Source organism: Ictidomys tridecemlineatus, chromosome 4 (assembly GCF_052094955.1).
Source record: "Ictidomys tridecemlineatus isolate mIctTri1 chromosome 4, mIctTri1.hap1, whole genome shotgun sequence".
In the NCBI taxonomy this organism is placed as follows: Eukaryota; Metazoa; Chordata; class Mammalia; order Rodentia; family Sciuridae; genus Ictidomys; species Ictidomys tridecemlineatus.
The window spans coordinates 29,999,785-30,014,903 of NC_135480.1; the positions used below are offsets into that span (position 1 = coordinate 29,999,785).

At 41.9% G+C, this 15,119-nt stretch overlaps 1 protein-coding gene across 3 annotated transcripts in view; it reads right to left on the bottom strand.

Moving 5' to 3' along the window:
* Nucleotides 1-10,592: 10,592 nt before the first annotated feature.
* Ehf (ETS homologous factor) overlaps nt 10,593-15,119 on the bottom strand; it is a 42,372-nt gene continuing 37,845 nt past the window's right edge. For all 3 annotated transcript variants that reach the window (XM_078046247.1, XM_005327414.4, XM_040284517.2), the window contains exon 9: nt 10,593-15,026. In XM_078046247.1, coding sequence (XP_077902373.1) covers nt 14,927-15,026 — 100 coding nt within the window. In that variant the 3' untranslated portion in view covers nt 10,593-14,926. The remainder of the gene's footprint in view (nt 15,027-15,119) is intronic.

Genomic DNA, 15,119 nt, shown 5'->3' on the forward strand with positions numbered 1-15,119 from the left:
CTCAGAGGCATCATAATTAGGAAGGCAGAAGGTGGCTCACTGGCAGGTGTGGGATCTTGGGAAAATTACTTAACATCTTGAATTAACATAAGAAACCAAGCACAGGTGTACTAACTTATTCCACTGATGTTTATTGAGTACCTGTACTGAGCATGTTAGTATATATTACTACGTAACTTATTATCCCAACACTCAGAATCTTGAAATAACAAACATTTATTTTCTCACACAGTTTCTGAGCATCAGGAGTCTGAGAACTGTTCGTCCAGGAGGGTCTGGCTGAAGGTCTCCCATAAAGTTATGGTCAACTGAAAATGGATTGAAGATGTAAATTTAAGACCTGAAACTGTAAATTACTAGGAAAAAAAATATAGGGGGAAGTTCCATGAAATTGACCTGGGTAATGAATTTTTCAGATAGAATCCTAAAAATAGAGGCAACAAGAGCAAAACTAGAGAAATCAACATATCAAACAAATACCTGTACTCCCATGTTTATTGTAGCATTATTCACAAAAGTCAAGACATGGAACCAACTAAGGTATTCATTCACCAATGAATGAATTTTAAAAATTTGGAAAAATATAGATACAATAGAATGTTTTCCAGTCTTTGAAATCCTGTCTTTTGCAGCAACAAAAATCTATCCAACTATGTTTTGTTAATTACTTTTGAGCTTCTAGCCCCTTTGTCCCTACTCTTCCTAGTCTTTACTGACCAATATTTTACTCTCTTCTTCTATAAGATTAACTTTTTCAGCTAAAAAGGTGTTTTTTGTTGTTGTTGTTGTTGTTGTTGTTTTAGTCAGAACACATGCTCCTGTCTTTCTGTGCCTGACTTATTTCATCTAACACAATTCCCTCTGGCTCCGTTCTTGCTCCTTTGGCATTGCAATGACCAAAAATTTCATTCAGTTTCACAGAATCCAAATTTATCAGTCTCCTACCCCAAGCATCTTCAGAGTTTGTCAAATATTAAGGGTGAGAAATCTAATGTGCTATTGGGATCCATTATGTAGCCCTCTCTTCTCACCAGTATTCTGACCATTCAAATATCTTATTTTTCTTTCTTCAGTCTATCAAAATCTTCACAGGTTTCTCAACCTTTTAGTAGCTGTCTCTTTCCCTTTATTCAAAAATTCAAAATGGAAAAATAACCTGAGATTTTTTAAATGACAGCTCTCCTTTTTGCATGTTCCTTGTTCCTTGGGATTTTGTCTGTTCAAGTCCTGATTGCCTTAGCAACTCTCAATACTTTTAAACGTTTTTTTGTTGTTTTGCTAGGAGGTACTATATTGTTGCTGGTTTCCCTTATAGTGGAATTCTATAGTGCTCTTTAAAATTCCAAGAGTGTTTTGATTTTACTTGACTACTACTTATTCATTTTTATGAAGTGTAAGAATGGGAAATACAGTAGAAGAGTTTGAAAAACAGTTGAAGAGTTTGACCTTAAGATAACTTCAGATAACTGGAATATTTTGAAGGTAAGAGATGGCATAGCCAGAGCTGTGTACTACGTGGGTTATGTTGGGAACAATACATGGAATAGAACAAATAGAGGCATAAAATAGGGAGCCTAGAGATGATTTCTTCTACTTCTTCTTGCTTGAGACATAATCCAAACTTTCAGGTTCCCTGAACCTTGCTCTGGAAAAAACAGATTAAAAAAAAAAAATGCTCACCCTGCAACAGTGAGCTTATGGGAAACAGCTCCTAACAGAAATGATAAAAGGTAGCTCAGGGGTAAAAGTAGGTCTATCTGGTTTAAATCCTATCCTGATATTAAGTAACTGTATAAATTTGATAAGATCAAAAGTAGTCTGAACCTCCTTTATTTGTCTGTAAAATGCAAATCCTAACAACACATGGTTAATGCACAGGTTAGAGGTGATTTTGGAATTACGATTGAGCCAAGATTCAAACTCATGCAATCTGGTCCTGAAGCCAAATAATTCAATACTGCAATATACTGCCTGCCAGGGAGTCAGAGGCTATTGATGAAATTTCCTCAGTGACATTCCCAAAGACTACTGTGAAGTCCCCCTGTGTATGGGGAGCTTGGGATTAGCAGAGTTTAAAGGTCACCCAAGTCTTGCCCTGGCACATTGCTTCTTCCACATCAGGGGCTGGTGGTTCCTGAAAACTGGACCCTTTCAGGAGATGGCAGAAGAGGTCTTTATCCCAAAGACAGAAAACTGCAGTCGGAATTCAAATAAAAAGCAGTCACCTTCATTAGTACAATTTCAGGTTTCTCTTACTCAGAATTCTGTCTCCATTTGTCCCAGGACAGCTTGAGACCCAAAGCCTTAAAACATTCTACCAGAGAATAAAATAACCTTCATCTATTTGCCAGGACAAGCTCCTCCCTCGTCTCCCAACTCTCCTCAGGGTTCCTCTTGGCTCCCATGAATTTTCCTAGCCCCTGGTGAAATACTTCTGTAGGGAAATGACTTAAACCATCATAGATGAGCTGTTACCATAATGTTCTATTCCTGCTAAACACGCATAAGGCCCCACGTAACATGAGAAATAGTTAAACTCCTAAAAACTTCATCACGTGCCCTTGGTTCTGTGGCCTCTGAGGCTTTGTTCATGATATTTTCTCTACAGGAATACGCTTTCCACAACCCCCCTGTCATCAGGTACCTTCACAACTGCATTAACTAGTGCTCCTTATTTTGCAAGCAACACAGAACTCATGCTATCTAAAGGAAGGATGCATTGACTTCTCTAATTGAAAAACCTAGAAACAGGGAGTGCTTCAAGTTCAGGTGCAACTTGGTCCAGGTGTTCACGATATCATCAGGGATGCAGCAGTTGTTCTCTGAAATTTGATTTGTTCTGACCCCACTCTGTGTGTTGACTTTATCCTCAGGCTAACTTCCCTTATGGAAGGAAAAAAAAAAAGTTGCATTACTACTGCAACTCCCAGGATTCAAATCCTCATACCATACAATCTTGAGGAAGAGACTTCTGTCTGAGCGTTCCTAGCAAGAAGTGCTGAGGTGCATTCTGATTGCACCATCCTGGGTCATATGAACACCCTCACCAAGGACGTAGAGTACTGGGATTTGCTTAGCATGGCCATATGATCCATGGCTGGGGTTGGAGGAAAAGCTAGTTTTCTCAGAGTTATGTGAATTCCCGATGGAAGCTGAGACTATTAGAATAGAAGACTGTAACCAATAGGAATTCAGTACATCAGGGAATCCGGCCAAGCAACAAGGAAATCTAGAAGATAGGACAACCAACAACAACAACAAAAAAAAAAAAAAAAAAAAAAAAAAAAAAACAGTGCTAAACATTGAACACAGTTCAATTTACATCAAAGACTAAACTACTTTGGGATTTTGTAAAGAAAAAGATTAATCTTTAAATCTCAGCAACATAAAAAAATAAAAGGACTCAAACCCTGATTGCTAAGTAGAAGAGAAATGGAAAAAAAAAAAAAACCACGAGAGTGAATTTTATCATCTTTTGCAGCAATGAGTCAATCCAGTCTAAATGAAAACATGTGTTTTTCAAAAGTACTTACTCCCATGTCAATATTTATTTTAATGAACGTAAAGGTTTCTTCTTTAAACTGATATACTTTATATTAAAGAAAAGTATATTTGAATTTAATGATTTCCTCCATTTATTTTTCTTCAAATTGAGTTCAAGTCAAATTGAATTGTTCTTAAATTCTGACTAAAGACTGTATTTTTGTAAGATTATTTCTATCAATGTGTCTATATATTGTTCTTTTTATCTAATAAGTAATAACATTGGCTTGGTTCAGATGTAAAGTTTTATGGTGAAGTCTTGCTTTTATTATATCTCCCCATGCCCCCAGTTCTCAGCTCTCAATCCGTCTATCCTTTTATTATTCTAGAAGCCTGAAAAAAGTGTCAATAAATGTATGTAAAGACTATTTTAAGTGATGGGATTTGGGGTATTTTTTAAGCTTTCTTTGTATCTTTCTATATTTCTTAATTTTTTTTTCAAATCATGATTAGACATCACTTTTTAAAAGTCATCAGAACAGAAATGAAAATACTTCCCCTTCTCCAAAGACAAATACTTCTCCCCTTCTCTTAAATCCTTTACTTTGAGGAAGCCCTTGTCAGGACTGTCAGGATTCTCTGGAATCCTGAATCCTTACACTGCATCCTGGCACACGCCCTCTGAGACCTAGGTGACCTGGGTGCCCGTCATGGAGTCCTGCTGCAGGGGCTCATGGGAGTCTCGGTCCTATCACCAGCATTGCTGTGTGGCTGGACTCTTCAGACTCAGGAAAGGGCAACATCCCTCATGAGTTTTGAATTTCAAATCATACTCGACGTCACAGGGGCATGTTTATTTTTGTTTGGGGCAAAACTCTATTTCCTGTTTCTAAGAAAGTAGACTCAAAGAAAGAAGAGTCATCACTTGGCCATTCAAACCACAGATAGTGCTTCTGTGAGCACTCATGTAAAAGGTAGGGCAGTTCCTGGGAGCTGAGTTCATCAGCTGAGTCTGCCATCTGGGAAAAGTGTATAATCATTCTGAACCTCAGCATCCTTGTCCGATGGAAAGACATTCCTAATGACAGCACCTTTCTCGCAGAGTTAAATGAAATCATACAGGAAATGTGCAGTGTTCTGTCTGACGCAGAGTAAATACCAAATAAATATCAACCATCAACGTTACCTGTGAACCATGACCCTGGGGAGCAGCTCTACCCTTGGGAGATGCGATCTTCAGATTCAAAAGAGCAGCTTCCCCTGGAACTGACTGCAGATATCCAGGGATCCAGGCTCTGCTGATTTTGTTTCCACCCCCTTCTCATCTCCACCACCTACAACCCCACCAGAGAACAACCCAGTGTTCTCCTTAGTTCCCTAATCCATCTCAGGGAGATGAGGGAAGCCATTTCTCAAGAGTTTAGCTGAATGGAAAAAAAAATTTTAAATGAATGTTGGACTAGAGTCAAACTTATTTTCATAAATTCCTGGAACTTGCTATTTGGAATGACCTCAAAGATCATCTAGTCCAACCTGTTGATTTGCAGGTGAAGAAACGAAGGTAAGAGAGTTTGAGAACCTTGCCTTAGGGCCTGTGGCTAGTTAGTGTTGGGGCCCTGACTGGAACCCAGGGCTGGTGGCCTGTCTCCCTGTAGTCCTTAGTTCTTGATCACACTGCAGTGTAATATCTGTTAGTTGTTTATCTCCCTGACAAACTAAAAGCTCCAACTTAGGACTCTCTGCTGGCTCGTTAGGAAGTGGAGGTTTAGAAAGGCCCAGTTGCCTAGGGTCACCCTGCATAGAAGCAAAGATATGAGAATTGGAAGAGGGATGGTTCCAACTCAAAGACCAGTGCATTTGACTCGGTTAACCTGCTTTCCAGGCCTGGTGATTGAAAACTATCTCTTTCCCAAGGAGATAATGGTTGCCAACAGAGACAAAGTGGGGTGGGGTAGACCTGGAAGTCAGGTGGGCTCCGATACTGGGCTACTGGGTAAACTTGGGCCAGCCACTTTTTAAAAAATATTTTTTATTAGTATATTATACTTATAGGTAATATTGAGGTTTATTTGGCACAATTATACAAGCATGGAATATAACTTGCTCCCATTCAGTCCCTAGAACTTCCCCTTACCCTCCCATCCTCCCTCTTCCTGTTCCTTTTCCTCTACTCCACTGGTCTTTTTTTTAAAAAATTATTTATTTATTTTTAATCAGGGTGCTGCGGCTCTGTATAAAGGTGAAATCCACTGTCCTATGTTCCTACATGTCCCCAGGAGAGTTTGGGCAGATTCATTCCACTGTTCCTTCTTTCTCCCATCCCTCCCCAAGTCCCCTTCCTCTCCTCCACTGACCTCTCTTCCATTCTCATGGGATTGCCTGGCCTTTGGTCATGCAGTGCCTGTCACCCTGCTTGTCATCAGTAAGTAGTTGAAATAAGTATGAAAAATAAGTATGAAATAAGTTGAAATTCAGCGTGTTATTGAGGAAGTGAAGCACTTTTTTTCTTACATCATGAAACCGTGTCCTTCCCTCTTGCTTCCCCCTCCAAGGAGCCCTAGTGGAGACTCCAGCGTGGCCCAGAGTCCTGCGCACCCCTAGGCAGGTGAGACGTGTCCCCGGGTCAAACTTGAGAAACGGCTTCTGTTTTCCCAGCTCCGGCAGGGATCACCGACTCCGGCTGGTGTGAATGCCCTGTTTGTTTTCCTCCTCCTCTCTCTGTTTGCCATTGAAAAAGTCCATTAGTGTTGAGTGACGTGACTAAACAGAAGGACAGAACAGTAGATGTGTTAATAACGCTTAGGTAAATACCATTTGTTATTGTCACCTCTAAGACGATCAGAGAGGTGGCACCACTCCTGGTCCTGGACCGTCCTTTCTTTGGCTCTGTCTTTCGCACCTGGAAAGACAGGTTTGGAGAGAGGACTCTGGAGGGGATTGGTGAGCAAGAGGAAGGAGGGTCTGGGAAGGAGAGAAACAGGGATTCTGAAAGGGACAGAGAACAAGAAAGAGCAGGGGAGCCACCCACACTCAGGTGCACACACGCGCACGTACATGCACACACACGCAAGGAAGCAGACGAGGGAGATGGACAAAGGGCAGAGGATTACAGGATCCCTTGCCGGAGCGCACACTCTCTAGGGCTTCTGACTCCGCATTTGTTATTTCTTAGCAGCTCCAACTTGGACCTTCTGGTCACATATCTGCTCTTCCACCAACATCTAGGATGTGCAGCCTCACTGCCTGTGACTCAGAGGGAGGTGATGTTGGCTGGATAAAGAGAATCAGCAGAAAAGGGTTTCACAGCATCACTATGGAGGCCGGGGGTGGGGGGGATGGGGATGCGGGGAGGAGCTTCCCTGTGGCTGTCTCCACATTGCAATGGAATGACCCTGTGATTGTGGGGACGTGGGTAGGAGGATGAGACGTGACCATGAAGATTCACATTTGATTGGAAAACATTTGTAAGCTGGCTTTCTTTCTTGGCTAAGAGGCTCAGTGACCCCAAGCCTAACTTTTTGCACAGGAGTTTGTGCCAACTGGTTGTTCCATCTAAGCATCTTTGGGGTCATGATTTTAAGGCAAGTGAGACACCGACTTTTCTTTGAATCTCCGTCTCTAGCTAGAATGGTCATGCACGACTTTAATGCGGGGTCAATGACTCGAAGACACCAAGTTGGCTAAATCTGTTTCATGCCCTGGCTGGACACACAAGTACTCCCCTATGGGTCATACATTCTGAAATAAGTCCTTTACTTTGTTCCATGTGTGATTATTTTCACAATGCTTTCAAAGAGAGACAATAAAGCATCATGATTAAGACTTCAACTCCGCTGTCGACCAGGGGAGAGGTTCCAGAAGGAAATCAGGCAAGAGCTTTACCTCTGTGGGCCTCAGTTTCCTCATCTATAAGATGGAGATTACAGTGGAACTTTTATCAAGGGATTAGAATAAGGACTAAAATAAAATAGGAAAGCCAAACATTTAGCACAAGGTCTGTATGAATAACCGTCCATCATTAATAAGATGATCAGATGTTAGCATCTGTTTTCTTGGTTCTCACCACTCTCCATTCAATGAAGAAGAAACTAAGGAATGAGAAATTACAGCGTCATGTCCACAACACTTAGAACTGAAGCCAGGACCCTAAAGAAAACATCCTGTGCCTCCTTCACCCCATGACGAAGCCTCTGAGGCTGGGCTTTCACGAGGCTAAGCTCTGAAAGACGGAATGTGAAGAGAGAAGAGGGCTGGGGATAGAACCTCATGGAATACACAAGGTTTGGTGGACGAGAAGAGGAAGAAGTAAAGAATGAGTTCCCGGGAAAGGAGAAGAGCAAGTTTTTTTCACTGTTGCAGAAAAAACAAGGAAGATCTTTTCCAAAAGAACCGGGGAAGCGAATCACCAGGGTCAAAACTCAGGAAGTCAGAAGAAAGTACTTGGAATCGGAAAATAAGAAGGTCCTTTATTTGTTCAACAAATATTGACAGAGCCAGGTGCATACATCTGGCGCATCCTGGTTCTGGGACTCTGTGGGTGAACGTGCAAGGCCTGGCCCTTACTCCCCGAGAGCTTATGTCCTGGAAGGAAAAATAAGCACAATAAAAGTGAATTAATAAAGTCAAGATCTCATTTCAGGTGCTGTGATTTCTGAGAAGATTAAAAGTATTATGTCATAGGAGGCGATTTGGGGGTAGGTGGGCTGCTGAAGCTCCTTTGATTAGGGGAGGTGGCTTTTTGAAGGGAGACCTAGAAGGAGCCAGCCAGGGGAAGATTAAAAGATCAAAAGATGCATGGCAGGAGGAGGGAGATGCTGAAGCGAAGTCCCTGGGGCAGGAACGAGTCTGACTGTGACGTCCCATAGGGCACCGTCACAGTGATGTGGACAGGCAGACTGTGCCGGCTAATGGAGGAGAGCCGACTCGCAAAGCAAGAGAGAGCCTAAAGCTACGCTACCAGAGTCTCTATTGAAAAGAGGAAATGAAGTGGTAGAAGGGCCACTTGGTGGCAGCTGTTCTTTTCCGGGGGACTTTTCATTTCTTTTCCTATTGCCATGACCCCTCCTCAGTGCCAACATTCCCAACCAGAAAGCCACGTCTTTAGGATGCCCACTAACAATTGTGCTGAGTATGTGGGGTTCGGAGATAGGAATAATCAAATCCTCCCCCTCTGAGCCTCTGCTGACAGCATCAAACGTGTCCGTACTGGAAAATTCTGTCACTCGTTCAGCAAACACAAGGCTATTTGCTTCAGATCCTTTTTTTATTGTTGTTCTCTAGAATCTCCAGCACCTTTGGTTCCTAAGGTTCCCTAGAACTCATCTCACGTTGGTCACTCTCCTGATTCCCCTGCTGGCCCAACCCCACCACCCCAGGTCAGATCCCAGAGCAGCGTGGACCAACAGAATCTTCTCCAGCGATGGAGATGTTCTGCATCTGTCCCGTCCAGTACGGTAACCACTAGTGATAAGTACTCAGCACGTGATCAGTGGCCCATGTGATAAAGGCATATTTAATTGACACAGTTTTAACTATTTTAAGCTGAGTCACAGGTGGCCTAGAGTTTTGAATATTCCAAAGAGTGAAAATTTAGGAGAGTTTATTGATTCCTGTCACTTTGCAAGTTCTTGTTATCACAGAGACATGCAGCAACACAAATCAATAATGCCCAGGTCGGTCAGTGAGAGGATTTCTACCCACAGAAGGAAAAAATGGCATATATCCAAAGTTGGCCAAGATTGGCAGGCAGGAAATACTGCCTCTCCTGTCTGAGAACTTATCTCTAAAGGTTGTTATCTCTTCCCGTGTGTTCTGAGCAGTGTGGGTTTCTTGAGGTCTTTGATGGGAAGCTCATCGTTAACAGGCTTGGGAACTTCTGCACACATTTCCCTTCCCTTGTAGATTCACAATGTATGGCGTCATAGTAAAGACTCTGGGAATTTCTACAGCATGTAGCTCTGGAAAACACTGTTCAGCTTAGTGTTTCTCCAACATATTTAACCACAGAAATGTGTGTGTCTGCGTGTGCCCTTCAGGGGTGGAAGAAGAAGGACCTGAGTATCCAAGACCAGATCTACCACCTTGGGAAAGTCACTTCATCTTTCTGAACTTCATTTCCATCATTTGAAAAATATTGACTCTATCTGTGTATCACAGGCTTGCATGAGGATTAAATTTAAAAACACGTATAAGGTATACATAACAGTTCTTGAGATAAAGTGAATTTTCCCTCAATGGTTAGCTGTTATTATTTTTATTTATGAAGTTAAGTGACTAAATGACAGACTTTCTGGGCACAGGGAGAAATGCATTATGAACAAGCAAAACTCATTTGCTGCCTAGAACAAACTTAATATTGTATTAGAAACCTGGATGGGAGAGTGATCTTTTCAGCCCCCCTTTGTTCATCCTTTACTGAAAACATTAACCCAGTGGCCTATGCTTTCCTGAAAGCCATTCTCAACACAACAGCCAGATGGAACCTTTGGAACCAAAAATTGGAGTGTGTCATTCCTTTAAGGCCTCCCATCTCATGCAAGGAAAAATTAGCACTTCCATAAGGACCTCCAAGTTCTATGTGGTCTGATCCCGAAGTGTCTTGATTCCTACTAGTGCAAGTCTGCTCAGGCAAACAGATTTTCTTGCTATTCCTTGGAAGGGACAGGCACACACCCACCCCAGGACCTTTGCACTTTCATAGACTACATCTCTATTTACCTGCAAAGCTTTTCCCATACATCCTTCTGAAAATTGAAATGTTTCCCCCTTCATCATACCTAAACTGTAATACACCCCAACATGCTTCAGCACTTCTGTCCTTCCTTGCTTTACATGTTTTTACTCCACATTTGATATGCTACTTTATTAGCATTTTTTTCTTATCTGTTTCTACCCCATAAATCAAACAGCACGAGAGCCAAATATTTTTGTCTCTCATTTTCTGCCATAGCTCAGTGCCTAGGATGGTGTCTGGCACAAAGGAGATGCTTATTAAGGGCTTATCGAATGAGTGAATAAGCTGTGTGTGTTCTGCTCCTACAGACCAGGTCCGTTTTCTCTAAGCCCGGTTGGGGGTGGCCTGTTGAAGAACAAAGGACACATTTACAGGCTGGTCTCTGTGGCTTTTATTAGTGTTTTCTGGGACCCATCAAACAAACAAACAAAAACAAACCCACATGTTGAAAAACAGTAATTCTCTCGTGAAACAGAAACACTCAGTTTGAATTTAATGTAGTTTAAAGGGAAAGAGTTCTGATTTTTAAAACAATAGTGGCAGTACGGTTGTTTAAAAAAAAAAATGTCAACCCAGAAGGCAGAAGGCAAGAAAAGCATGAATTATGCAGATAGCTACAGAAAGATTAATCCCAATTCAGCTAAACATGTGAAGGCCTGCGTATTCCAAAAGTTTTATAAGACACAGTTTGAACGGATTTTTTTCTTCTTAAAAGGCTTTATCGCTTATCCCAGAAACTGAATCCTGAGACCCAAAGCTGAGCATAATTCAGCTCTGATACTGTGATCACCATGACACTGTTTCATTCATAACAGTAAGGATTCCTCAAACAGCTACATGTCAAGAAACTATCATAGCGAATATAATCAGGCCAGCTTCTCACATCTGGTTCCACACTGTGTACATAGTAGGAGCTCAACAAATGCTTGTTTTTAACTATAGAAGAATGACATAATTGCTTTTCCCTCTGTTTTACCTTTTCTTATGTTTTCTGTAACTGAAAAACAACACGCTTGCAAAACTAATATCTAATAGGCATTACTAACCTTATCAAAAGATCCCTTGGTATTTTTTTTCAAGAAGAAAAAAATAAAATAAAAACCAACCCCCAAATACTAAAACTTAAAACTGTTTTACACTTAAATAGCCACTGACATCATATAAACACATTCATAATCTTCATTGGTTAAAATAGGTCAAGGATTCATTTACTGGCATCTTGAACCAGGTAGGTCTCACAGTTCCAAGGAAGGCAACAGAATCCTCAGCCAACGTATGTTGACTGGTGGGACCAAAAAACCTGCTTGGGTTTCATTTCAGCCCAGGTGAGAAAGCAAAGGAAGGAGTGTCACAGTAAATTGTTCATCATAGATAATATGTCCTCGAAGATTTGGCTGCCATGTTCCTATTCCAGTGAAGAAATCATTCATGTTCCAATTATAGATTGGGCCTCCTCCTTGAAGGAATCTTCCAGAAGACGTTCACTCATTCATCCAGCAAGTATTCATTGTCTACCTGTTTCTTGCCAGATACCAGGAAAACAATAGTGATGAGACTTTGTCCCTGCCCTCAAAGAGCTTACAGTCTAGCAAGACAAAAACCAGTGTATGCAAAGGAAGGCTCAGAACCTGGATCTGCTCTTCTCAGGTGGCACTTTCAAGATGCTGTGGGATGTCCCTGCGAGCCACGGGCCTTGCTCAAGTTTTATCAAGTCAAAGAGGCACCTAGGATGATCTAAGTCTTGGGAAGACTAAACAGTGTATTGCCTGACTTTATACCTACTGAGAGGGCTAGAGCCCTTGGCTTACAGAAGGTTCCAAGAGACCATGTTCAGTGCCCAGGTGGACATTCATCACTGATGAGCTCTTCCAGTGAGAGGCTGCGTGGCCCCCCAAAGAAAGGGGGGCTTCTCTACAGGATTTGGCTGTATCTTTCAACATTACAGTGGGAAATACTCTGTTCACACCCCAAGTTGGCAGGACTCGGTTACCTTGAGTTCTCCAAGTCACGAACAGCACATAGAAAAGGCAGCAAAGTCAAGCTGAGACAACAGCGATATGCCGAGAACTTAATACTTCAGCCTATTTAGACAGGCACTGGGTGCCAAGAAACTGTCACTTTCGACAAATAACACAATCTGCTATTTATCTGCAGAACTGCTCCAGTTGCTACTCCCCAGACAAAGATTGCTCTTTAATGGAAAAGTCGCACCAAGAACCAAAGCCCACTGGGAGGAATTTACAGATATGAGGAAGAATGAACTCAGAGAGGGATCTAGTAGACACCTTAGATGAGGAGCAAAGCCAGGAAAGGAACAGCAGAGAGAATTGGCAGATGCCCCTAATAATTCCACACAATTCAGACATGCACAGACACACAAATATTCATGTATTACACCACTTCAAATACCCGGATGTCTAATTCATTCTGTGTAATTTATAGTCAAATGCTGGGAAGGCCCCGTGGTTCTTCAGCCTTGAAAAACAAGGTGTGTCTTTTGTGCAGTAAGATCTGGGTTGCACAGTCAAGGTCCTTGGTGTTCTATTGTTATTTTTCTCAGCCCCCCTCAGTAACTTTCACTTGTAACACCAAGTAAAACCTTTGTACAGGTGACCGAGTCAGGCAGAAATGAAATGAACTGGGTTGTCCCTTCAGAAGGTCACTCAAGGGTGTTCCAAGGTCACCATGCTTAATGGTCCTCATTATAATTAGGATATTAATTCTTCTTACATCTAGATCTTTGAATACATTATAAGCACTTAGCAACCCTTCTGTACAAACTGCTCAACTCCCTGGTCAGGAAGGACATGATGACAGGGGCTCTATTTGTTGCTAAAGGTCACTCCTATAGAGGCCTATCTTCATTCCTGTCCCATTGCTCATGATATAGGCAGAGCAGAGGAGAAAGTCAAGGGCGTGAGGGGGGTAAAAAGAAAGATTGCAAAAAGAATCTGGTCCTGATCCATTTTCAAGGTACCTACAGACTCATATCCCTCCCAGCTTGCATGATCCAAAATCTATCTTCAAGTATTCCAGAATAATCCCATGATGGAAGTCATTTCCAACTCCTTGCTCCTGAGCTGCACTTTATGTGTATCTCTTCCATTCTTCTTCTCTTTTTCTTTTGAAACATTTCTGTGAATGCAAATCTATGCAATAGCCCTTTCACTTTGGGATGAGTTCAGAGGAGACAGGAAAAGAGATGATCCAAAATAAGAAAGATTATAAGAAAGATGCCTACAAAGAGGGCTTTCCCTAGGAGATTCTCTCTCTCTCTCTCTCTCTCTCTCTCTCTCTCTCTCTCTCTCACACACACACACACACACACACACACATTCTCCTTTTGCATTATAATTTTTTTACTCTGCCTTAAAATTCCAGTGCACGGGTGTAGTATTGTAGCTTTTCCTGCATTACTACATTTCATTCATCTGACTTTGGCTCTCATCTGAGTTCTGAAAAGAAATTCCTCTCAATATTTCCATTCCTTATCCCTAACAGTTTAAAACATAAAGATAAGTTAATTTTAGAGTCTTGCTTTCATTTTAGGAACTAAAAGAACTTAACAAATCTTTTTGTTCCGAGAATAAATCACCGTCTTCATCTTGACTGGCTAAATCAGTGGTTCTCCATGAGGGGGGTCAATGTGTTCCCCTGGGGGACATCTGGTGATGTCTGGGGACATTTTGAGTTTGTCATAGCTGGGGACTGCTATTGGTATCCATGGGGTAGAGGTAAGGAATTCTTCTATACATCCTGCAATGCATGGGAGAGCCCTTCTCACAAAGAATGAAATGTCAACTGCGCCAATTGAGAAACCTTAAACTACAGAGATCCAAGAGCCTTAGTCATTTTCCTACCAACACCTCCTTTTCCCCATTTTTCTATTTTTAATCATCTAGAATAAAAATAACCAAGACCCACCTCTCTCTCTCTTAAGTAACTAGAAGTGAGCAGATGTAGCAATTGACATTTCTTCACCAACCATCCGAGGGAAAGGGGGAATAGGTAAATCATCCCTGGGTGAGTATAAAACCCTTCACCATTATTCTTCTCGCCCAGAGACCTTCCAGGTCACGTGATCCTAAGTGATTGCAGCCCACCCTGGATTTGGGGAGTCTCCAATCTCTGCTCACTGGGCCCTAACAGGTTAAACTTCCTGGCATCCTCCTGGTTTCATCCTGTCCTTCTGAGACCCTGCACTTCATCCTGACAGCCATATCCACCTCTCTTGGCAAGGTCCTGTGGATGCTGATGTGTGGAAGACTCCTCACCTTTTCCCCTAAATCACTTTGCACACACCTGAAAACATTTAATGCCCTTTGATTTTTCTTCCTCTCAGCAAGAAGCGCAAGGCCACACCCCTTGTTATTCTTGTGGCAGGAAACAACTTCACAACAGAGACAAAAAAAGAAATCACAACCACATACAGCGTCGTATTTCACAGAAAACTGTGTACGTTGGTTCCCCATATAGGACATACTTCAAAGTAACAAAATAATCTTTTATCAACCGTAGTGTTCCTTCTTCCCACTCGAAGTAGATATATATATATATATATATATATATATATATATTTATATTTTTTTCCACTCGTGGTACATAAATATCAGAGAAAAATAGTCTTTGAAATATTTACGTCCAGGAGTCCTTGGCTGGCTATGAGTCATTCCGGGTGTGTTTTGGATTGTGCTTGGGGGGGGTCGATGCTCAATTTTCATTTTCTCTCCATCCACGAGCATTCTTCCCAAATTTATATACCAGCCTTCGTCCGTCCACCCGTTCCAGAATTTCTCGCTTGTAGTAATATCTGTAACCAAGGACACCCCATGAGGCAAGCCATTCAGACTAAGGCTGTCCGGGAGGGAACGGGTCCCCTGGCCCCATCAATTTGGGAGACAGG